The sequence below is a fragment of the Halictus rubicundus genome, chromosome 9 (assembly GCF_050948215.1).
Source record: "Halictus rubicundus isolate RS-2024b chromosome 9, iyHalRubi1_principal, whole genome shotgun sequence".
NCBI classification, from domain to species: Eukaryota; Metazoa; Arthropoda; class Insecta; order Hymenoptera; family Halictidae; genus Halictus; species Halictus rubicundus.
Genome location: NC_135157.1, coordinates 15,915,383 through 15,941,117, shown reverse-complemented (window position 1 = coordinate 15,941,117; position 25,735 = coordinate 15,915,383). Strand labels below are relative to the sequence as shown.

Below are 25,735 nucleotides of genomic sequence, written 5' to 3'. Positions count from 1 at the left end.
TACTGGCAGACTCTGCAACAAGTGGTTCTGCATCAATTTTTGGTCGCGTACCGCTTCAGGATTTTATTCATCGTTCAAGGAATAATCTGCGATCAACTTTTCAAGCAGCAGTAAGCTAAGATTAATTTTATCCTTCCAGTTTGACGATGACTGGGCGACTGTCAGACTGCGGATCGTTGTGCGAAATAAAAAATTGCAACGAACTGGAGTGAAACAGAAAATTTTCTCATTATGCTTAGTAAATTTCAATATTTTTACCGTTTTGAATGAAATCCGCAGTCTAGTGATCAATTAGAAGCAGATCAGCAGTACAATCTCACCGACCCGATTGCCGAGGGAACGACACCGGTGCTGCGGAATGGTAAGGATCACAGTCATTCAAGGACGTCTCAGCCGGCGGAATCATTCACACGTAACTCTCCCGGTTCTTCCTACCGGCGGCGTTTCCGCTGACTATAGTGGTCTGAAGCTTAATCTGTTTGTCGTTGGCCACGTGGTTGCACGGTACCTTCACGCTGCAGCTTTTGTTGCTGCTGTGTCGCCTCCAGAAGTCCGAATGGTTGCTGCTACAGTTCGTGGAGCCCGTGGTGTAGGTCCCGGTCCTGTCCGATGTTTTCTTCTTTTTCCTCCGGTTGGGTCCCAAGCCGCACAGCCTGAGGAAACTCTCCCGGAATTTCGTGGACATCAGGTTGTACAGGATCGGGTTGATCGCCGAGTTCAAGTACAGCATCACGCGGCAGAAGTACAGCAGACAGAAGTACTTCTCGATGCCGAGATCGATGATCGTCTGCGCGGATACCACCAGGATCCACAGGGTCAACGCTCTGAACGGCAACAGGCACACGAAGAAGCACAGCACCACCGTCCCCAGCATCATCATCACCTGCTTGCGGTACTTGAGCAAGTTGTTCGACGATCCCCGACTGATCGTCGGGTTCGCCATCAGGTGCAACGCGATCACCGTGTACAGGACCACCAGGATCAGCAGCGGGATCACGAAGAAGATGATGATCGTCGTCAAGAAGAACGCGATCGTCCAGTTGTTGTTCGCTACGGTGCTGCACGTCGGGACGTCCTCGTCCACGTCGTAGCTCACCATCAGCAAGATCGGGCTGCGAACAGAGCATTCGGGAACGCTGAGCCACCGTGTTAGGCGCTGTTCTAATCGCGTCTTTCACCTGGACCATCAGCGCGAGATACTGACGCTTACTATTGGATCGAACTCCTCGTACATTCATTTTATTTCAAATGTTATTAATTTCTTTTAAATTGAAATACAATTCTAGATTCATTCAGAGTGTCTCAAAAATGTACTTCCTCGAAAGGGACGATTCCCGAGGTCATTTGAAGCAACTTTTCCCTTCGCGGAAATGTTCTCCGAGGCTTTGTTACGGAGTTATTAAAGAAATACGCGGACCAATCACAGCGCGGCTACGGCGGGTTCCGGCTCGGCGATAGGTCCAGCCGAGCGCGCCGCTGGGATTCGTCGAGCCGGACTCCGTCCGCGCTGTGATTGGTCCGCGTTTTTCGCTAATAACTCCGTAACAAAGCTGCGCAGAACATTTCCGCAAAGGAAAAAATTGCTGCAAATGACCTTGGGCATCCCTTTCAAGGAAGTACAATATTTTAAAAATTCTATACTATATCGGAAATGAAAAAATATAAGAAAACCCTTAAGCGTCAATATTTCACTCTGAAAGTTAGCATCGGCAGAGGACGTTGCTGAAGACACGATCTAAAGCTTGCAGAAACTAAAAAAGTTCTTTCTAAGTCTGGGTTAGGTACACGCTCATAATCCCCATCTTTTTGGAGTGTTCACTAATTATATTCGTTTACTATCAATTTTCTACAGTTACACTCGTTACTGTAACGCAGACTGTAACGTCGCTACATGAATTCATACATCAAAGACAGTCCCAAGTAGCGAAGGGTTTAAGCATTGGTAGAATCGAGAACAACCGAATAGTTTCACGAGAGGCACTGGGAGGGTCAGCAAAGTGTCCTTGAAGATTCAGTCACTATTCCCGTTTTCCGTTTGGCTGCTCATCGTCATTCAGAGGTCAGGGTTTCCAGCGCTAGATCATCATCCTGACTCAGACAAAGTTCTCCTCCTGTTCCGTAGTGTCGGTCCTCCTAGTCCCACCGAAAACACTCTTAAACCTCTCTCCCCTGCAAGTAGCGGCCCTGAAGAGTCCAACGAATCCTTTTCTAAATTTGCTGCTCATCAGGTTGTACAGGACAGGGTCCAGAGCGCTATGTATGTAGCACATGATCCTACTAAAATTCAACAAGGCAAAGAACGCGTCTCGATCGATGGCGGCGATCTGTTCGGCCGGCGCGACGATGATGAACAGGATGAAGATCCTGTAAGGTGTCAGGCAGAGGAAGAAGCTCCCGACCACCGACATCAGCATTGTGATCACGTGTCTTTTGGCACGGGCGTGGTACGAGTCGCTGGTGTTGCTCGCTGACGAACGATCCGGCATCAGATTCTTGATGATCACCGCGTACAGGATCAAGAGGATCAGCAACGGCACGAGGTAGAACAAGAGGACCAGGAGCAAGAAGAAGACCACGGTGGCGGTGGTGTCGGCCATGGTTAAACAGATCGGCACAATGTTCTTGTCCTGGTCGGTCTTGCTCTCCTTCAGACGCATCTCCCGGTACTGGGAGACCCAGATTATGGGACTGCAAGCAGTGAAAATTAATGTCGAGGATCCCGATCACCCGGCCGACAGCTGTAGATCTCAAGCGGGTGTGATCGATGAGAGGCGCTTCGGTGATACTGTGTTCTGCCTCGTCGGTGATCGCGAAAAACGTTATAACGGAACTACCGAGGTCTACACCAAACTGATCTTTACAATGATAACAACCGGATTGAATTTATTCAAATTTCAAAGGATTTTTAGGCTAACGTGTACTTGAAAAATCCGTAATTTTGACGGGCTCGGTAGTTCCAGTGTTAAACGAGTCTTTTCATTGCATGTGTTCGTTTTGGTCAGTTTGGGCAATGAGATGGAAGCTTAGGGGTCAAGATTCGTGGTATTAAACCACTTCAAATATTTCATTTTGTGATTATTGAAATTATGCAGATGCTTGGTGATGCAAATCACTTTTTCCATTTCTTTAATTTTATCGATGGTTCGAAATGACTTTCCGGAGCCACTGATAGTGCAAATCAATGTTTGTACTGCTCCAGTTTAATTCTGCCTGAACGAGGTGCTTAAGGATGATTGAATATTGGTGCAGATTGAAGGGTTTTTCGGACAGGACAGTAAAGTTGAAGGACAGACAGGAGAAAACACAGTAACACGAAAGCCCTTCGTAGCCCTTCAACCAACCAACAGCCCAAACGCTTTCCGTAAGCACGAAGCTCGCGATGTCAATAGTGTTTCGCGTCAGCTATCCTTGTCGGTCGAACAAAGACAGAAACGACTCCGTGATACACCTGTGATCGTCGGAGAATTCCACAATGGTGGGTTTAGTGAAGCGGGGAACAAGTTGTTAGCGGTTATTCGGTCGACCGGTGATCGATTCCCGCGCTATTCTCGAATGCGAGTTTCTCGAACACTGGGAAACGCGGTTTCGATTAAAGGACTCGGCCGGTTGGGTCCTTGAAGTAGTCCTGCAGAAGGTTCTCGGTCGAATGTACGTTTCTGCATTCACTTTCGTTAGTATGCGACACACACGCACTGTTTTAGAAACGACTTTCCACCGAGACCGATGCGGAGGAGAGCGGATAACCCTAATGCGGATAATGGGTCTGACCATTGGTTGACCTCTTCTACTTACGCTGGCGGTCGCACTCGACGATCGCATTGTAACCTCAGCAATTAAAATAAAAATAAAATAAAATAGTCTGCGTGAACTGCAAGAGTCGGGAGCAACGTAAAATTGTCTTTCTTCTTGTAATAATTTTAGTAGCCTTAAGATAATTTATTAATGGTCTTGAACACTTTTTATCTTTTTACTATTATAAGTTGAACCTACCCACTATTGTGATAAATGCATGAAATCGGCAGTCTAGTAATCACACAGGCTCTTAGAGAATATTCCTTTTTAAGTTAATAAAGATCGTTGAAAATGGCAGAGATTTTGATAAAACTTTTCAGAAGAATTTTTGTAATTCCAGCGAAATAATGGTGGAAATGAAATGTCTCTACCGAGTGGTCTATTAGAATAAATCAAGTAGGTCGTGCAAACAGTTTTAACAATTTCATACAGCCGAAAAGAGTGTTTCCGTAGTACCGTTAAGTATCGTCGAGAATTTTCCAGATTTCTATAAAACAATCACAAATAGCTCTTTCCGCGTTGGTTTATTAAGTACCTATTATTAAGATACCGGGACCATGCAGAGCGAAATTTCCGGAAGACGGATCACGGCCATCGCAAACAGCCGAAACTCTAATTCAAGTAGAAAGCGCCAGCGTTGCACAGACATTCTTCTCTCCCGGTCGCCCCTAAACTGAAAATTCTCGAAAAGAATGAATTCCGTATATCTTTCCGCCTCGCAGTTGGAAACGCGAAGTAATTACTATGAATCACTGGCGCGCGGCTCTCCGAGGCAAGGGATCGCCTCCATTATTTGCTTTTTCTTTTCTTTTCTTTTTTTTTTCTTGTTCGTTCCGTGCTCGCTTTAGGGAAAGGCAGATTGCTCAAGGACGATAGTTCTTCCACACGGTGAAACAGAATATCCTGTTGCTTCCTTTCTCGTTTTGGCGCGGATCCAAAGTTCGGCGTGGAAAACGACACCGTGATATTGAGTTTCCCTGGACGACAGGAGAGCGCAATTTTCGGTAATTGCGCCCGGCCGATTTCCTTTCTTTCCAGACTGGAAAACGGATACTGTCCGCGGCGAAGATACCGGAGAATTTTCCTCAGGATCGTCCGAAGGAAAACCGCTTCGAAATTGTTCGGTTCTCTGCCCGGCACACCCGAAGTTCCAAACTAACTTTAATCCACTACTCGGCTTAACAATTAGCGAATCTTCGGCCCCCGCGGTTTTCCTCAGTGAAAACTTCAGGGAAGTTTAGTCACCGAAATAATAAATCCCAGAAAACCCGAAGAACGTCTCAAACGCCTCGTTCGAGCGCCGTACGAATTAAAAACATTTTTCATCGACTGTACAAGCAGTGCGCCGGAATCGTCGGATGATTAATTAAGAAAACGAACTCGCCAATGGATCAATCTCTTCCGGAAGAGCGGCGAGAGGACAAGGTTCCCCGAGCTTCGAGGAGGCCACACGTCATTGTGTCAACGTCAGCAGGGAAATTAGCTCGTAGCTCAAACGCGAGCCGAGTCGAACGAGCGATCCATCAATCGCGGATCTTTCGCCTCGCCGATCTATTTTTCGACGAAATTCCGTCGCACATTTATCTTCCTTCGCGGCTAATAAACAGCGACTATGCGAACCCCCGCGACGGAAGCAACAGTTGCGTTTCGTCTCGCTGTTCGATTCCGACCGATTTTCTTGTTTGCCGCAAGTTTTATTACCCTGCGGAAAGTTCTCCGCGTGTCGCGAATATCCGCAAACTCGTTTTTCACTCCGGGAAGATTTATTCGCGAGGGAAGAATACTCGCTGCGTGCATCTCGCCCTTCAAAGTTTCATCAAATCGAGAGGAAGAATCTTACGAGCTCTGCGAGAGTCGTTTCTTCCCGGAGAAATTGCAGATTTTTTTTTTTTTAATACACACCTTGCCGAAGAGAAAGTTCTCGCATACTTTCTTAGAATTTAAATTCAGTCGAAGTTCGCCTACTTGTTTGATTGTATTTCCATCTCGTTTGCATCAAATTCGCTACTTTCTGGATCGTTGAGGCCGAACAGCAGATTTTGTTGCAGTAGGGAAATTGGATTGTCTTCTCATTTTGCAAAACTTTCATGAACTCTCGGAAGTTCCTCTTGGTTTATGAGAGTTTTATCCCGCGCAGCTACTGTTCGAGGGGAACACTGTATAACGTCGAGGAAGATGTATGTATTCAATTTTATTCCTCGTTGTCTAGGTTTAGTTGTTTCATGCTTGTTACTTCTGCTTTCTCTTCTCGATGTATCATCTGGTGACGTTCCATTATTCATTCCGTTTAGTTGAGTTATTCGGACGTAAATAATTTTCGGAGATAAATTACGCGCTCGTCTCGACGTATCAGATCAGTCATCACACGTGTCGAATGTATGATTCATAACGATGTAATTGTTGCTTGAATAAATAAAATATATTGACATGAAAATTATTTACGACATCACCCGATCAAATTTGATTTAAATACTCAATGCTGTCCATATAATTTTCAAACGTTGCCTGGGCCAGGAAAGGCAGTATGGCCGCCATATTGACCATTCGAAATAATTCTTTATTACACTGAAATGGAAATTATTTAAGGCAAGACCTGATAAAATTTGATCTAAATACAAACGTTGCCTGGTTGAGGAAAGGCAGTATGGCCGCCATATTGACCATACGAAATAATTCTTTATTGCACTGATATGGAAATTATTTAAGGCAGGACCTGATAAAATTTGATCTAAGTACTCTATGGTGTCCAAATAATTTTCAAACGTTGCCTGGTCGAGGAAAAGCAGTATGGCCGCCATATTGACCATACGAAATAATTCTTTATTACACTGAAATGGAAATTATTTAAGGCAGGACATGATCAAATTTGATCTAAGTACTCTATGGTGTCCATACAATTTCTCAACGTTGCCAGGTTGAGGGAAGGCAGCATGGCCGCCATATTGACCACGTAAAATAATTCTTTACTGTACCGATGAATAAAATATACTGAAATGAAAATGATTTACGACGCGATAAGTGTTTGTGCTATTTTCAAAAATTGTCAGATCGAGCAGTCAATCAGGTAACTTCATTTCAGGTGTTAGAATAAGTCCACGGAGGATTAGAGGTTCGCCATAGTGAGCTGTGTTAGAATATAGTGGAACGAGGCTATAATTTTCTGTTACCTTTACCGCAGAGTAAACTTCAAGGGAAATTCCGGTAATCGATCAACCGGACGACCAACGACAGGCGCCTTTGTATCCTGCGTAGCTATTATGGCTGCGAACAAGCGGAATATATGCTGCCTCCGAAGAATGAATAGTGTCTTCAAAGGTCTCAGGCGAAGGACGATCTTCGAGGAATTCTCTTAAAAACGTTGCCAAAGAGAATTTCGCTGAAACCTTATTTCGCGAACGGATATTGTAATCATCCGGACGAGAAGCGTTTCGAGGACCTGCGTCGCGATTCTGTGCGATTTATGGCTGATTAGGCGAGCGGCTCAGCATCCTCCTCTGTATCTTTATTAAACAGCAGCAGCTGCACAATTAACTAAGAAATTCCACGGGACATAATATAATTGTAAATTTTTCTTGATCTACTCTTAATCCTCTACGAGCTTCCATTATTTAACGACAGCAATTTAACGATTAACTAAAAGACTCCACGGGACGTAACATTATTGTAAATTTTTCTTAATCTACTCTTAATCCAGGAAAAAGTATGCCATTTAATTTGAGATTTATGCCCTTTCGATTAAGAAATCTATGGGCTTCCATTATCAAACGACGGCAATTCAAAGATTAACTAAAAGACTCCACCGGACGTAATATAATTGTAAATTGATCTACGCTTAATCCAGGAAAAAGTGTGATGTTTAATTTCAGACGATTTCAGAGAGACAGAATTTTTGTCCCTTTGATTAAGAAACGAGAAACTTATGAGCCTGCCTCGAGTATGGCGAGACGGCGCCAAAATTTTTCTGTGATCTCTTAATCCGTGGATCTCGCGAGCACGGATTATGCGATTCGGTACTATGGATAACAGTCGACGATCCGAGATTTCCGGGGAACTGACAGTTTGTTGAGACACATATCGAGGAAGTATAAACTCTGGAATTCCTTGGGACAGTGAACGAACTCGTTTCGAAAGGTGGTGCTTTCCTGTTCGTAAAAGTTTGCGTAACGACGTGAAAGAGAAGTTACATCGAGTCCGGTATCAATAAAAAATCTGCCGTGCTGTTGCAGACGTTCGACAAGAATTATTGGAAATACGAAAATATAGCAGCAACGACTATTTTATTTTCTAGTAAAACATTCCTTCACAGTACAAATAATTTGGACAACAAAACTGAAATTGCTTAAAATCGAGCTAGGATGGAAGGAATAAAATTTTGAAAAATAAAAAGCAAATCGAAATGCCGCTGAAGGAACGAAATCGTTGAATATAAAAACCTGAACTAAAAATAAAATTACTGCAAATCGAAACGAAATTGACGGAATGAAATCGTCGGAACGAAAAAGCTGAAGTAAAAATAAAATTACCAAAAATCGAAATGGAATGGAAGCGAAAATAGAAAGCTGAAAATCGACGTGGAACTGACGGAATTAAATCGTCGAAAATAAAAAGTTGAAGTAAAAATAAAATTACTGGAAATGAACTAGACAGAAACAAATTGTAGAAAGAAAAGTTGTAGGGCAATTACCAAGAACGAACTAATGGTTGAAAATATATGACCGTCGTTATCTTTTAATCTTCTTTCCAAGAATGAATTTTCATTGGCCTAAGTCGAAGGATCGCCAGAAAGCCGAAGGACTCGACGGAAGGACGAAAGGATTCGATTTTTAGGCCGTAAAGTCCACGCGGCGAGCGGTCCTCCATTCCAGCTCGACTTTCGGCTGTGTCTGTGCCTCTATACACACGTATACGTATGCGATACATGTGTGCGAACGCTGTGTTAGGGTTGGTTTGGGGAGCGATCACGTCGTAAAGGGAATATTACCCGTAAACCACTTCTTGGGAAAAAGCTTTGTCGTTGGTTACACTATTCCGTCTTGTCGCCGAACGTCGGCGTCAAGTTCAAAAGATTGTGGACCTGCCGGATTTATGGTTGGTCTCGGGAAGATCGCTCGGGATCTTGGGGATGGAGATTTATCAGAGATCCCGTTATCAAAGATCTCCTACGGGGCTCAATCCGAGAAGGATTCGATTGTCGAGGATTTTTTAAGAATCGCAGAAAAATAAACGTGGTTTAAATCGTACTATCCTGCAAATTAATTTCAATTGTCGACACCGAGAAAAATTGTTAAACGAGGCTATAAATTTCTCCAAGCACCGTGAACTGTATAGTGGTGAAAAATAGTCACGTTAAATGGTAGAAAGAGTTGAAATAATATAGTGCAAGTGAGGAAACAAGGTGGAAATGAATTCACGTGCAGGATATCTTCTAAATTGTGGTACCAGTCGGGGCCCGGTAGTTTGAAATCGAAAAGGCCATGTTGAAAATGCGGAACACAGTTTTTTCCGTAACGCTTTTCGAGAAAATTAAGTTGCAGCTTTTGCCAACCGTTACTTGCCGTTCCGACTCGCCCGAAGCACGAATGAAACTTCATCAGGCGAATTTGGAACCTCGGTTTCCTTGAAAATTGCGTCGCTTTGCTGGCAGAGCTTGTTTCACGGTTCCAGTGAGCTTTCAGACCAACCATTTTGTTACAAAAATGATTGCATTCACGTTAAATCTAAATTTATTGCTGCAATTATTGAAACTATAAAACGGCACTCATGAAAATTGAGTCCTCGTCTCTTAGAAATTTTTACGAATTTATACCTTCTAAAGATTATGAAACGTTCCAAATGTACAGCTGAATGACAATCCTAATTAGGAACGCTGCAAGGGCTACATATAATGGTCGACTAAGTGAATGGATCGAGAAGGGGAACAATGGGCACAGATCACAATGAAGCTATTTAAAAATGTTGTACGCGGAGGTTCATTTTCTTACGATCTCAATTGTTTTTTATCGGTGCAGCAATCTCTTTAGAAATGCTCGCGAATCTTAATCGGTGCCATTGTTAAAGTATCGTGCACTGTGTCGGTGCAGTGTCCTGCGAGACTTCTTGTTTCCCCTTCGGTTTCTTTCTTTCTTTCCTTGTCGATACGTTTAATTACACAAAGTGCTCGTCCAGGGCGTTTCTACTTAATGTGCCAGAAGAGATCGTTGCATCGGGCTTATTCGGCCGAATACTGATGTAATCCCGAAAGAGTACGTTTTATTGGGTCCATTCTTCGATCAGTAATTGCCCTTGATGATTGACCTTATCATGCTAGTCAATACCGATCGACAGTGTCATTAGGTGACCGAGGATCTTCGCGCAAAGTTAAATTATTTATCTCAGGCTGTAAGAAATTTGCTATTATGCGGCAGTGTTCTTCGATTTCACTATTCTTCCTGTTTTTAATTGCATCCTCTAATAATTTTGGTGCACTGAAAAGATACAATATTTCTCGATTCTATTACTATTTTTACTCTTTTCCATTTCATCCCCTAGTAATTTTGTTACCAACTGTGGAAAATGGACTTAAATATCACCGCGAGCTTTTATTGCATAGATCAAGCAGACTTTGTTAAATAATCTCAGATTACGCCATAGTTATTATTTAAAAAATGGCACCATTTTCTACCAGCGCAAGAAAAATGCTGCGAAAATGATTTGCTTGTTCAATAATTCCAGACATTTACACAGGCATTACCGGTCCCGGAAAAATGACTATATCATGCTTAGACTGCGGATCTTTATGCAAAATAACGCAGGAGCGAAACAAAAATGTACTTCTTCGTTTAATTATTTCATTAAGTTGAAACCAATACGCTGATCTCCTTAAATCTTTTTAATATGTCCACTGCTTCGAATTGTGGTTACCCATTTTGTCATAAAATCCGCAGTCTGATCTACAAACGGGGGAAAAACGTTCGAAAAATCGTCTGCAGCCGAGCATGTTGATCAGGCCAAATGGAGAAATACGGAACAGGCGTTCGCGAAGTCAAAAATGATTTCGAAATCCGGCAGACGGCGAAGTTGGGGCGCGTGGCGATGCAGTTTATGCAGTTTCAAGAAAGTTCGCTGAGTCCGCAGAGTGCCGGCAATCGTAAAACCGTCTCGAGCGGTTTTACAAGCTCGAACAGCTTTTATCCGGCTCGTATACGCGCGGTCCCGATCGCTTTCGCGTTTTCTCAGCGAGATACCCGAATAATCTCTCGGCCGAGTATCATGTTTCGCGAGTTACCATGATCCCCCCTATCATCGCCGAGGGCCTGCGTATCGATCTTTCCCGCGACGGATTTCTTCGCGATTGTCGTCGTCGAGGGAGGAATTCGCTGAGCGTTCACCGAGAGTCGACGGGCGACACATGGCGAGCAGATTACGAGCGTGTTGCGAAAACGCCGGAAACCCACGCGATTACACTATATCGCGAGCAACAGCTGCCCTTCAGTCCCTGTTTACCCTTGATTCCCGTTCGACGTGGTTCCCGGTTCAAGGGAGCCCTGGCTTCGGCCCTTTGCTTCAAGGGTGGCGAGCCTCGGGTGGCATAGTTGTTTAAAAAATTACAGCGGATTCTTCCCTTAGACGGAAATCCTACTTGTTCTCTCTTTTTTACCATTTTCTGTCCGATTTTATGCGAAACGGTGGCCAAATAGTTAATTATTCTGATGGAGGGAAATATCTTTAAGCTATAATATATATTTAAACAATATGCGCTTAATATTTAGGAAGCAGGATCTTATTTTACTCCGCAGAAAATGGCGACGGTTCTACTCGTTCCGTTTTTTACCATTTTCGTTTGCGTTCAACGGGGACGAGTTTCGTCTGTCGCATTTGTTTAAAGAATTACGAGCGAATGGTAGGAACGTGGACTCTTCTTTCAGCGAAACGTTGGCGAAATGTTTAACCGTTTCGGTTTTGTTGTGATGAAGTTAGGAATTAATGTATTCCGGGTACAGGCCAGATGTAGGTTACAATGAAATTATGCACCGTGCGTGAAAAGTTACTCCGAGATACACAATTTTCACATTCAAATGCAGTTTTGTTAAAAAAGAAAAATTACACGTCTCGTCCTGTGTTCCACGGAACAGAAGGGCTTTCAACGATCCGTTCGCTGACAGTGAGAACAAATATTCAATTAATTTTCGTTGATTTTGTCATATTTTCCAGTCAAGTATTCCTGTACTTCTCATGTATTGTTAAATCAATTGGAAGCAATTGACACAGATTTCATAATTGAACGAGTAAATGAATTTATTTTTCATTGGAAATTATTTTATCACATGTTGCACCGTTACTTGGAGGTATAACAGTGGCCGAAGAAGTATGAAGTCTCATTTAATTTTCAAGCTAGAAAGAGACAAATTATTTAATTCTATCGTCTCGGTAAATTTTTGCGAATTTTCTGCAGCACAGTGTCATGTCACTTTTAATTTATACAGAGCGATAATAAGGAAGTGATCAAATTTCTGGGTAAAATTGTACGAATTCCCGACAGTGCAGTTCCATTCTCAGTTTGCAAAGAGTAATAATGGAAAATGAGAAACACGGTTCACAGTTGGGTTACATTATGCAGAGCTAATGAAAGACGACGCTGAAACAATGTTTCGTAGCGGGTTTGGTAACGTAACCGTGTTTTCGCAGACCGGTGCACTTTTATTGCAATTTTACAACTGTATTCTTCGAATACCACCTGGTACATTGCCACTGGGACGAGCATGTCGGCGTAGAAACAATGACCGGGCATAAAATCCGCTAAAAATGTGGACTGGCGGGTGCAGTTTAACGGGACGAACGTTATTGCGCCCGTTCACGGCACCGATTCGCTGCAATCTTGCAGTTTCACAGCTCTGTGCATCGCGTTTTGCAGCCTATGTTTACATCCTGCAGCAGTCGGGCTTAATGCTGTCCAGAAGAGATATTCAATTGGGTACGTTTCGACAACAGAGTCGCAGAAATTCGGGTCACGGTTCGTGAACGTACATGGGCCCGTTGTCGGCCATCTTGTTCGCGAGAATACACTGTTTCCAAATTATTGGAACAAGCTACACTGACAGTGTACCACAACCACGCTATGCCTACACACCACTCGATTACTTCGTTCCTAGATCCTGAAAGTTAATTTCATAATTCGAGGGAACACCTCTCCCCTTTGTCGGCCATCTTGTTCACGAGAATACACTGTTTCCAAATTATTGGAACAAGCTCCACTGATAGTGTACCACAACCACGCTATGCCTACACACCACTCGATTACTTCGTTCCTAGATCCTGAAAGTCAATTTCATAATTCGAGGGAACACCTCTCCCCTTTGTCGGCCATCTTGTTCACGATAATAGACTACGGACATTCACGAGAATACACTGTTTCTAATTGATTAAAACAAGCTACACCGATACATTTCGCTAGGTATAATGATAGAACGGTCCCATTGCGTCACAGAGTAAATTCAAAATGGCGGGATTCGGAGAGACCTCCGGCCTAATCAATTTGACCGACACGCTCTATCAATCGCGGCAATAATAGGCATTGTTTAGCCTCTGCGTCAACACTGAAAGCAAATTTGCAAAATATCAAACACCCGAGGCTGCGAAAACAAACACGTTTCGGTATCATTTCCGCCGAACAACTGCAACCGTTAATGCTTTGTTTGTGTTCTGATTCTTCTCAAGTGTTCTCACGTGATTAATGCATCAAATCCACAGCGAACGTACGAGGGTTCAAGAACAATACCAAAAGAGAGAATTAAATATCTCAGCCGGTAAACCTTGAGGAAACATAGGATAAATATAGAAAACGCGTTGAAGCGCCTTCAATCCAACAGCTGATTCTTCAACAAAAAGCAAACACAGTAATTACATTGCAAATGGGTCATGCAGCCCACGCGAAACTGCGACGAGGAAGAAAAGCGCAGGAGAAAATGAAAAACAGAAAGAGTTCTCGCATTTGAAGTTTCCTGGGTTCGTGGGTGGCCGAGAACAAAAAAAATGGTACCCTTTCGTTCTCGGGAGAAGCATGATTTCCCTCCCCTCCCAGCCAGCCGGAAGTGACGTGGACGGAGCACCGAGCCAGGAAATGGCGAGGCGTGGGTCGTTGGATGAAGGAGGAAAAGCGCAGAAACAAATGGGCAAGCTCGAAAGAAAGCCGCGTGAAATGTCGCGCGAGCTTGCGACGACGAAGACGCTCGTCTTCCGGTTTTTGTGCAGCCGTTATGCGAATTCTCACCTGGTGCAAAGCGCCGCTGCCACCCACGCCAACAGACAGAGGAACGTCGCCCTGGCCTTCGTGCACACGTACCTGCGGAAAGAAACCGGTGGAAAAGAAAAAAACAAAAGTAGAAATCGACCGAAGAATCGCGTACCAGTCTCGCGGAGTCGTGACTGTCATCCGCGATCGTCTCTCATTGTCGGCGACACACGGATCTAATACCAATCGAAGCGGGAAAGCGGCGAACGATCGAGGATCGAGACAACGCGAGATTTTTCATTGTTCTGTCCGGCCACGGCTTGGAGCGATTGTTTGAAATTCTATTGAAATTTTTAGCCCCTGGGCGACATCGATTTCGAGCAAACTTTGCGCTGAGATTTTGAAGAAACATAAACAATTTTTCTTCGACATTCATTTCAACGCGGTCTTTTGAAGCACTTCTCAGAAATGTGCAAATTGAAGCCACTGAATATTTTCCATTTGAAAATCGTTCAAAAATTATTTCCCGCGGTCCTGAAATTCTGAGCAACAAGACAAATATTTTTTATAATGTGTTAAATCAAGTGCTCGGACACGTTCCCCGGAGCTGAGATGTTTCCCAGAGCTCATTTACAAATAAATTGCATCACGCAATCAACAGAAACCTAACCGCAGCAGCGCGGGATATGAAATATAAATTTACGAGATTCGAGAGGATTAAGAGACGGTTCGCGTGTAATTTCGTGAATAATAGAACGAATAATTTACTTCTTGTAAAAGCTTTGTAGATATCAGCTCGCCGGTTAATGCGTTAAAACAGCCGGCTGTTAATTGCTGTTATAATAGCGTTCAAAGGATTTCGGACGGTGATGCGTCGGATCCTTTGAAGAATATTTCAATGTAGACTGACCGCGTTAACGAACTGAGAGATCGCTATAATTAACGTTGCTTGTCGTCCCCACTCTACGAACGTATTATTCGGGCAGGCTGCTGTCTGGTTTGTTACTTGCTTTCCCGTTTCAAATGCTTACCCTGCTCTCAAGGGCTCGCAGATCGCGTAATACCGCTCGAAACTGATCGCCAGGATTGTCAGCACTGACGCGTGGGCCACTGTCAACTCCACGAACGGTACCGCTTTACCTGAAACACGGAAAAAAAAGAGTTGAAAGTCGCATGAACTGTACTGTGCGTGCCGCAGAAGAAGTTTCGCGAATGGAACGCGGGCCTGATTGGTCAGAGTGGAAGGGGCACGCCCCCAGCTGCTCCATTGGCTACAGCGGTTGCACATACTATGCAGCGTGTGACGTCAGAGCCTAAGCATTGGCCTACTCGAGCGCCAGCGGTGGGGATACGCGGAGCGAGTGACTCCTTGCGAGGCACGGACAGTACATGTTCGAAATAGTTTCACAACTCGAACTGCTTTCGCATTTTGAACTTTCTAGCTGCAGAACTTCTCAGCTGAACATATTTTGAACATTTTTTCACACTTTGTGAATAATTTTGCAGGTGTCGCTTTATTTTACGAATTTTTCAGACCGAATAAAACGAAACAAGAGGAACAGAATTGTTACAGAAAGAGCAATGCCGATTCAACCATGTTCACAATTTGCCAACTGGTGAAAATAACTCGTCAAACAGGGGCGAATAATGAATAATTAATTGCCCATATCGCTGGTAATAGTCTTTCGAAATGATCCGGCCGAGCTTTTCGAACGAAAGCAGTCAGCAGAATAATGAATATCGCGATCAATAATACATCCGCCGGGAGCGTATTTCAGTCATATTGTGTTTGTTCTTACGATACGACAAATAGTAATTTGAACGATGCAAGAATTCAGTGGAGGCTTTTAATATAAGCCCGGGTTTGCGACCGGGTATTTACCGATCGAAAAATCGAATGATCTCCAGCGGAATCGATCGGCTGACTTTCTGCAGAGAAATATTAAAACTAAACAGGTCGTGTCACCGAGGGAAATTAAATGAACCTTCGTTCCGCTCGAGCGACACCGTCGATCGGACATTTTTAATTCCATACGAACGATCTTCCTTGCGATAATCCAGTTGGAGCACAATTTTAATCAACTACCAATTCATTTATGATTCTATATTTTATCAACTGAAGCAAATGGAAAATGTTGATTTCTACTTCGAGTGAACGGCAACGTTAAATGATCTTCGGCCAAGGATCCACGGCAGCTAATCGCGGCCTAGTGAAATTGTTTGTTCGGAAACCCAATAGTGTTCTCACAAGAGCTCACTCTCAGGAATTAGAAGAAAGTCTCTAATAATAGTTCGTGGAAACACTCTCGAGAATCCGTTCTTCCGAGCGGAACTCTCGAAGAGTTATTAGGCATTACACGACGTATTAATCCTCTACGTGCTGGAAACATATGTTCCTTGGATTTTCAACGGAGTCGTAAACAGAACTGTAGTTTCACTATAATTCCGCGTCGAATGACGAGTGTTTTTCCCTCGGATTGCTGAATAGAATTTAAAAATACAACGCCGAGCACTGTGGCTAGTCTGTCTACGATTTGTCGGGACGTTTCCACTCTTGCTTCATTCCGAGTGCGGTTCCAGCCGGCTATTTTTAACGGAGACGTTAGGGCACTCGGGAACTCTAACTGCACTATTACGGACATTAAAAAAATATCCGCTCCGGTGTTAATGGATCAAAGTTCGCGCGTGAACAAACTAAGGAAACAACGATCGCACCCGGTAGACACAGGTATGGTAGAAACGCGAGGGCACTCCCACCCATTGGGCATAGTTAATTCGCTGCAATCGTTTATAGGACTTTGATTAGGCATTCAGCGCGCGACGGCTACTTAGCTAGTCCTTGGCGGGCCACGTGTCGCGCGATCGAACCAAAAAGAATGCCGTTTCTCTCTCCTTTCCTTGAAACGTGGTTTGGGTTTTCGACAAGTGGACGGAATTGCTTTACGTGGCTGCCAGAAACCGCGTCCACTGCCCGACCGTTTCTGCCCGGGCACCTATCGTCACTTTCTTTCATTATTTCGCTACTATATCTCGCCCTCCCCCTTTCTGTTTCGCTGGAGCCACTCTCGAGGGAACGCAGCAATAACAATAATGCGCCCAGCATAGTTTCCGCGGGACCCGGCGCAACAGGAAACGTCCCTTCGGGGTTGGATGACTTCCGCTCGAGCGAGAACCCTGGCAGAACATTCCGCGAGGTGGGAATCACCTATTGGCATGCTTGCGAACTCGAGTTCGTTTCACCTGGTAGGCACACCAGGTGTCCAAGACCCGCAGAGGAATTTTGGCGCGTTTAAAGAAATTTCAGACTCAACCGAAAAATTTTAAGGAAAACGTAAGAGAGTCTGCGAAAAGATTGTGGGGCACCTAAAAATTTGTAGGCCCTAAGAAAAAAATTTCTGGGACCTAGAAAAAGATTGCAGGGTCTGCTAAAAATTGTTGGGAGCTATAAAAATGTCGTAGGGCGCACAGAGAAAATTGTAAGGCACCTAGAAATTTGTAGGCCCTAAAAAAAAAATTTCTGGCACCCAGAAAAAGATTGTAGGGTCTGCTAAAAATTGTTGGGAGCTATAAAAATGTCGTAGGGCGCAGAAAGAATGGTATGGCACCTAGAAATTTGTAGGCCCCAAGAAAAAATTTGTAGGCCCCAAGAAAAAAATTCTGGGACCAAGAAAAAGATTGCAGGGTCTGTTAAAAATTGTTAGGAGCTATAAAAATATTTTAGGGCGCACAGAAAGAATTGTAGGATACTTAAAAATTTGTTAGGCCCTAAGAAAAAAATTTCTGGGACCTACAAAAAGATTGCAGGGTCTGCTAAAAATTGTTGAGAGCTATAAAAATGTTGTAGGGCGCACAGAAAGAATTGTAGGGCACCTGGTAGTTTGTAGGCCCTAAGGAAAAAATTTCTGGGACCCAGTAAAAGATTGCAGGGTCTGCTAAAAATTATTGGGAGCTATAAAAATGTCGTAGGGCGCTCAGAAAGAGTTGTAGGCTACCTAAACATTTGTAGGCCCTAAGAAAAAATTTCTGGGGCCTAGAAAAAGATTGCAAGGTCTGCTAAAAATTGATGGGAGTTATAAAAATCTCGTAGGGCGCACAGAAAGAATTGTATGGCACCTAGAAATTTGTAGGCCCTAAGAAAAAAATTTCTGGGACCTACAAAAAGATTGCAGGGTCTGCTAAAAATTGTTGAGAGCTATAAAAATGTTGTAGGGCGCACAGAAAGAATTGTAGGGCACCTGGTAGTTTGTAGGCCCTAAGGAAAAAATTTCTGGGACCCAGTAAAAGATTGCAGGGTCTGCTAAAAATTATTGGGAGCTATAAAAATGTCGTAGGGCGCTCAGAAAGAGTTGTAGGCTACCTAAACATTTGTAGGCCCTAAGAAAAAATTTCTGGGGCCTAGAAAAAGATTGCAAGGTCTGCTAAAAATTGATGGGAGTTATAAAAATCTCGTAGGGCGCACAGAAAGAATTGTATGGCACCTAGAAATTTGTAGGCCCTAAGAAAAAAATTTCTGGGACCTAGAAAAAGATTGCAGGGTCTGCTAAAAATTGTTGGGAGCTATACAAATGTCGTAGGGCGCAGAAAGAATGGTATGGCACCTAGAAATTTGTAGGCCCCAAGAAAAAATTTGTAGGCCCCAAGAAAAAAATTCTGGGACCAAGAAAAAGATTGCAGGGTCTGTTAAAAATTGTTAGGAGCTATAAAAATATTTTAGGGCGCACAGAAAGAATTGTAGGATACTTAAAAATTTGTTAGGCCCTAAGAAAAAAATTTCTGGGACCTACAAAAAGATTGCAGGGTCTGCTAAAAATTGTTGGGAGCTATAAAAATGTTGTAGGGCGCACAGAAAGAATTGTAGGGCACCTGGTAGTTTGTAGGCCCTAAGGAAAAAATTTCTGGGACCCAGTAAAAGATTGCAGGGTCTGCTAAAAATTGTTAGGAGCTATAAAAATGTCGTAGGGCGCTCAGAAAGAGTTGTAGGCTACCTAAACATTTGTAGGCCCTAAGAAAAAATTTCTGGGGCCTAGAAAAAGATTGCAAGGTCTGCTAAAAATTGATGGGAGTTATCAAAATCTCGTAGGGCGCACAGAAAGAATTGTAGGGCACCTAGAAATTTGTAGGCCCTAAGGAAAAAATTTCTGGGACCTTGGAAAAGAATGTAGGGTCTGCTAAAAATTGTTAAGAGCTATAAAAATGTTGTAGGGCGCACAGAAAGAATTGTAGGATACCTAAAAATTTGTAGACCCTATGAACAAAATTTCTGGGACCTAGAAAAAGATTGCAGGGTCTGCTAAAAATTATTGGGAGCTATAAAAATGTTGTAGGGCGCACAGAGAGAATTGTAGGCCACCTAGAAATTTGTAGGCCCTAAGGAAAAAATTTCTGGGACCTAGAAAAAGAATGTAGGGTCTGCTAAAAATTGTTGGGAGCTATGAAAATGTAGGGCGCACAGAACGAATTGTAAGGCACCTAGAAATTTGTAGGCCGTAAGGAAAAAATTTCTGGGACCCAGAAGAAGATTGCAGGGTCTGCTAAAAATTGTTAAGAGCTATAAAAATGTTGTAGGGCGCATAGAAAGAATTGTAGGCCACCTAAAAATTTTTGGCCCTAAGAAAAAATTTCTGGGACCTAGAAAAAGATTGCAGGGTCTGCTAAAAATTATTCGGAGCTATAAAAATATCGTAGGGCGCACAGAAAGAATCGTATGGCACCTAGAAATTTGTAGGCCCCAAGAAAAAATTTCTGGGACCCAGAAAAAGATTGTAGGGTCTGCTAAAAATTGTTGGGAGCTATGAAAATGTCGTAGGGCGCATAGAGAGGATTGTAGGGCTTCCAGAAATGAGCACGACCCGTACAAAAGTTCTAGCAAAATTTCTAGCCCAACTGAAAAAATCACCAGGCCAGTGAAAACCTTGTAGGACTTACAAAAAAATGATGGGAACTACGAAAAAATAATTTGAGAACGTACAAAAATTGTGAGGCGTTCGGAGAAATGGTAGAACCTACGTTGTCCGATGAGAAAATTGCGAATTTGCATCCCCGGAAAAAATTGAGTGGCTTCACTCTAAGATCGGCTAAAAAAATCCTGAATCGCATCATACTTTCTTTTTATGGAGGAGCGAAGCTTTCGATGTTAGAGGCCTCGTGCGTCGAGATGAGAGGAGCAGCCGGGGAAAAATTTCGGCGCAGGAAGATGCGAGTAGGGGGATGGAATCGCGTAAGATCGACCCCTCGCTCTTCACACCGTGGGATCGTCGATATAGTAAAATTATGTAAAAGATTGCGGGTGTGTCCGAGTGACGCAGGGCAATATAAATGGGGGAGACATTTCAGGAGGCCCGACGGAAAACACCACTTTCCCAGTGAAACAAATCAGTGCGACAGTAAAAGCTGCGTCGTAAGGGAGCTGGTGATAACGATAATCCGGAACACTGTTCGAGTTCCTGCGAACAATGTGCACTTCCAAAAAAAAAAGGGAAACTTTTATTGCACCAATGGTTATTGGGAGAAAAGTGGATCCTGTTTCGATTAGTATTCCGGAGCATCCTCGGTATCCTCCTAATGCATCATGTTGCTCTAATAGCCGATGGTTAGATGACCTGTGTGAAATATATTTTTGAACAAACAAATCTATGTGAAATGTACAACATCGTACAATAAAATTCCAGCTGTGGTAGAAACGAATCGATAAACTAAAACAATTATTGGCTCGAAAAATGTATATTCAAGAGGATTTTCCCGTGGAACCGTGGCACGGCTGAAGGAATTATGCATCCGGCTGTGCACCCAGCCGGAAGATTATGTTCGCGATCGACTATCAGCCGCGCCAGTTCTCGCGACTCGGAATATATATCGTCTCCCCCGACCTCTTGCTTTATCAATGAAACACGGGTCGCGCAGAATTTTTTACGGGAGCCCCTTGAACCGGAAATCATACTTCAACTCGACTCCAACCGTTATCGCGTGTTGCCTGAATGTCGCAGAATATTGGACGGCAAAAAGATTCTTCCCCCATCGTTGACACGAAATAGTATACGTGAGCCGATCCTAGTGCAATATTGCGTTCCTTCCGGCTCAACGAGCCTGATTTTATCCGAATTTATGCTCGCGCGATTTGTCAAAACTTTGAGGCGAATTGATCTTCGATTGGCTGTGCAAATTAATTCGCTGCTCTCAATGGTAATTTTATTCCGCAGTCAAAAGAGTCGTTAACAGATTAATTTTACTTCGACTGAATTTTCTGCACAAATCAGAACTGTCGGGCAACTAAAATTGTGAATGTTTAGCACACCGGGTGGTCTTAATGTTTCTGCGTTTGGCGGACTTGGCACGGTAAAAGCTCGCGATTTATAGCGGAGGTTTTTATTCGGGGATGCTGTTTTCTACTCGAGCGGATTCCCCACAAATGTGTCGCTGCTAATTAATTACAATGGAAACTGGAGGGCCGAGTTAAAATCAGGAAAATTATCGTGGAAATCGATGCGTCCCCGAACTCGTACCCAGTGGGATGCATAATTTATAGTTACGCGGTTACCGAAATCTCGGACGCGCTCTCTGCGTTTCCCCGGAAAGTTTCGAAACACGCGATACCGTGGCCCGACAGTTTATTTCGTACTGCTGCAAACTTGAGGAATTAGCTTCGCGTCGGATCACCTATCGCCGGAAAAGCATTGCCGAACTTCTGGATGGCGTGCAGAATGTATACGTTCATTAATTGCTGATTAAAATCGATCTGCTGGAAATCAGTGCGATTGAAACGCATCAATAGTGACTCCATTTATTTGTGCAAACTTCACCCATGACTTTAAACATTAAATAAAATTTTCTACATCCTCAGCTGCACTTTTGCTAGAAAAGTCAAATCGGTGCAAACTTCACTTGTGGGCTCAAATGCCGAAAAAATTATAGATCTCTAAACCCCCAACTGCACTTTTGTTAGGAAAGTCAAATCAGTGCAAATCTCACCCGTGGCTCTAAATCCCAAAAAGAAATTATAGATCTCTAAACCCCCAACTGCACTTTTGTTAGAAAAGTCAAATCAGTGCCAATTTCACTTGTGGCCTTAAATGCCAAAAAAATTATAGATCTCTAAATCCCCACTTTTGTTAGGAAAGTCGAATCAGTGCAAATCTCACCTGTGGCCTTAAATGCCAAAAAATATAGATCTCTAAACCCCCAACTGCACTTTTGTTAGAAAAGTCAAATCAGTGCAAATCTCACCCGTGGCTCTAAATTCCAAAAAAAATTATAGATCTCTAAACCCCCAACTGCACCTTTGTTAGAAAAGTCAAATCAGTGCCAATTTCACTTGTGGCCTTAAATGCGAAAAAATTTATAGATCTCTAAACCCCCAACTGTACTTTTGTTAGGAAAGTCAAATCAGTGCAAATCTCACCTGTGGCTCTAAATTCCAAAAAAAAATTATAGATCTCTAAACCCCCACTTTTGTTAGGAAAGTCAAATCAGTGCAAATCTCACCTGTGGCTCTAAATTCCAAAAAAATTATAGATCTCTAAACCCCCAACTGCACTTTTGTTAGAAAAGTCAAATCAGTGCAAGCACCTGTGGCTTTAAATGCCAAAAAAAAAAATTACAAATCCGAAACCTCCAACTGTACATAGAACACAAGAAGGGATGCTCTTGAAAAACAGAGTGCTCTAATTTATTTATGCGCCATTCACGCGCATCGTCGCCGACTAGCCTCGTAAAACGAACGAGATCTCCCTGACAAACAACCTGACAGTGAAGCAGTGATGAGGATAGTGATAGGGAAAAATACGAGGATTCTCCTAAGCTCGGTCTTATCGCGCGAGGGCTGCAAGTTCCAGGACAGAACTAATAGCGTTCTTCTCGTTCACGAGAATTGATAAGAACTTCATTGCGGAAGCTGTAGGGTGGACTGGTTACACCGCGGAGAATCTCGTCGAGTTTCACAGCTATAATGTAGCCTGTCTGGAGCGAGATATGTCCAGTTTTAGGGGATGAAGGCCGCACTTTACGGGGTCGTTCTTGTCGCGGGAAATTTGAACTTGTGCGTTCCACGTTTGGAGGGGTGAAATTATTCGAAGCTGGGATTTCGAACGAAACGAGTAGACAGCCGGACGCCGTTGATAGGAATGAAAGAGACGGGTCGCAACTGACCCGGTGGAGAGTCATTCGAAATCGGGAGTGGTCCACGGAAGAGGATGACTCCTAATTAAATGAATACCGTTGTCCAGGCCGGCGGAGCCTTTTATCCTTTCGAAGTCCTTGAGAGGTCTCCGGCGCAAGGCTAGGGCAAGGTGGTGCAGAAGGAAGGGTACATACACGAGCCAGCCAAGGTGGTTGCCGACTCGGACAAGGTTGATGGGGGCTGGAACGAGTGGCTGAACTTCGACCGCCCGCTAGGAATTACCGTAGCTCTTAGAAGGCTCGAGCATTTAATGCTACGCCCGTCGTAACGCCTTCTTGTCCTGCCGGCTTCCATCCAATTCTCTTTAACCTCCGTCGCAGGAAATACAATGGAAAAGGCGCCGCGACTCCGCAAGGATCCTCTTTGCGACCGACCCTCTCCGCCGTCGGATCCCGGAGAGGAGAGGATCCAGGTCCAGGAACTTGGACAGATACCACGGCGACCGCGGCGATCTTGACACCGTTGCCTCGCCGGACCTTGTTGAACGTGACACCGATCGGATACACGCGACACGATTGATCGTCCCTCTTCGCTAGGCAAGCGGCTAGGCGACACTTCATCCTGCGGAGTAGCCTCGGCGCTCTGCTCTGTTGAAATTGGTGTGTTTATTTTGGGGATTCAGTTCACGGCAGAGTGGATTAGGTCGGCTTTTAGGGTTCCTAGGACTCCGGAGGTTAGGAAGACCGGGACTCGGTAGCCGGAAAGTCGGTTTTCGTCGAAAGTGTACACTTTTTCTCTGAGAATAATTCCGTTTCAAGAGAGCGAAGACCGAATGTTCTAGGTGGTCCGACCTATCCGCCGAAGACGATTCAAGGATTAATGGAGAATCTGTAGCGACCACGTCTGGAACGTTTTGTTGTGTAAATACGGCTAACCGTATTAGCACGGAGAACAAGCACAGCTGGATAAGATAACAAAGCGTGTAGAGAGTAGAGAGAGAGAGAGAGAGAGAGAGAGAGAGCGAGAGAAGTAATACCGAACGTAGCCGCAAGCTCGATCCCGTTGTCTTCGCAACAAGGACACGGAATTAGATGCCAACGTTATCGGCGCGTATGCAAATGCGCCCGCGTAAAATGCATCTCGGGGCGGAACCTTGGGAAAGAGAAGAGTCTCGGGAAAAATTAAACCATAAGGAATGCTCCTTCCAACCTAACTCGATCGGTGGATCAAATTTGGAAGTGGAGGAACCATTTTCGGGACGAGATTCTTCACAGTCAAACTCTCCCTCTTTCTCTGTATCGAACAGCAATTGTTTTTACGAAAAAATGAGTTGTTCTTAGCGGTTCTATGGGAGGTTCAAAAAATGATTAGTGATTTAACTTGCTAGAAGGTTCAGAAGTTTTTGTTTCAAATATTTTCTAGTAACTCTAAACACTTCCTAGTAGCTTCGAAGAGTTCCGTACTGGATTCACAAGCTTCCTAGCAGATTCCAAAAATTTTTCTAGTAACTTCAAAGAGTTCCTAGTGGATTCACAGGCTTTTTTGTGCCTTGAAAAATTTCCAGCAGTATCAACAAATTTGTAGTCGCTCCAAAGAGTTCCTGGTGGGTTCAAACACTCCCTGGTAGGTTCACCGGCTTCCTAGCAATTTCTAGAAATTTTTCTAGTAGCTTCAAAGAGTTCCTAGTGGATTGACAAGCTTCCTAGCAGATTCTACAAATTTTTCTAGTAACTTCAAAGAGTTCCTAGTGGATTCACAGGCTTTTTTGTGCCTTCAAAAATTTCCAGCAGTATCAACAAATTTGTAGTCGCTCCAAAGAGTTCCTGGTGGGTTCAAACACTCCCTGGTAGGTTCACCGGCTTCCTAGCAATTTCTAGAAATTTTTCTAGTAGCTTCAAAGAGTTCCTAGTGGATTGACAAGCTTCCTAGCAGATTCTACAAATTTTTCTAGTAACTTCAAAGAGTTCCTAGTGGATTCACAGGCTTTTTTGTGCCTTCAAAAATTTCCAGCAGTATCAACAAATTTGTAGTCGCTCCAAAGAGTTCCTGGTGGGTTCAAACACTCCCTGGTAGGTTCACCGGCTTCCTAGCAATTTCTAGAAATTTTTCTAGTAACTTCAAAGAGTTCCTAGTGGATTCACAAGCTTTCTTGTGCCTTCAAAAATTTCCAGCAGCATCAACAAATTTTTAGTAGCTCCAAAGAGTTCCTGGTAGGTTCAAACACTCCCTGGTAGGTTCACCAGCTTCCTAGCAATTTCTAGACATTTTTCTAGTAACTTCAAAGAATTCCTAGTGGATTGACAAGCTTTTTTGTGCCTTCAAAAATTTCCAGCAGCATCAACTACTAGCTTCAAACTTTTCCTAGTAGGTTCCTAAAATTCCTAGCAGGTATAAAACTTTCCCAATAGGTTCAAAAGCTCCCTACCGGGTTCAAAAATTTCCTAGCAGCTTCGACAGCTTTCTAGCAGCTGCATATGCTTCCTAATGTCAGCAAAAACTCCCATTGATCTCCATCCGGTTCTTCATAAGCTCTCCAACCGTGAAGCATAAAGCAATCCGAGCACAGTGGTCGTCAGAGTTACAATTTCCGGTGAAAATTCTATCAGACGTGTAAAAACGTTCCA

General features: G+C 43.6%; 1 protein-coding gene across 4 annotated transcripts in view; it reads right to left on the bottom strand.

Annotated features, from left to right (window-relative positions):
* The window catches only part of Ethr (ecdysis triggering hormone receptor), a 65,935-nt gene that overhangs the window by 2,336 nt on the left and 37,864 nt on the right, over nt 1-25,735 (bottom strand). For 2 of the 4 annotated variants that reach the window (XM_076793186.1, XM_076793183.1), the window contains 3 exons: nt 15,031-15,139; nt 14,039-14,110; nt 353-1,112 (listed from right to left, as the gene is read on the bottom strand). In XM_076793186.1, coding sequence (XP_076649301.1) covers nt 407-1,112; nt 14,039-14,110; nt 15,031-15,139 — 887 coding nt within the window. In that variant the 3' untranslated portion in view covers nt 353-406. Of the gene's footprint in view, nt 1-352; nt 1,113-1,778; nt 2,689-14,038; nt 14,111-15,030; nt 15,140-25,735 lie in introns of those variants that run through there. The other 2 variants (XM_076793185.1, XM_076793187.1) reach the window with 2 other exon arrangements.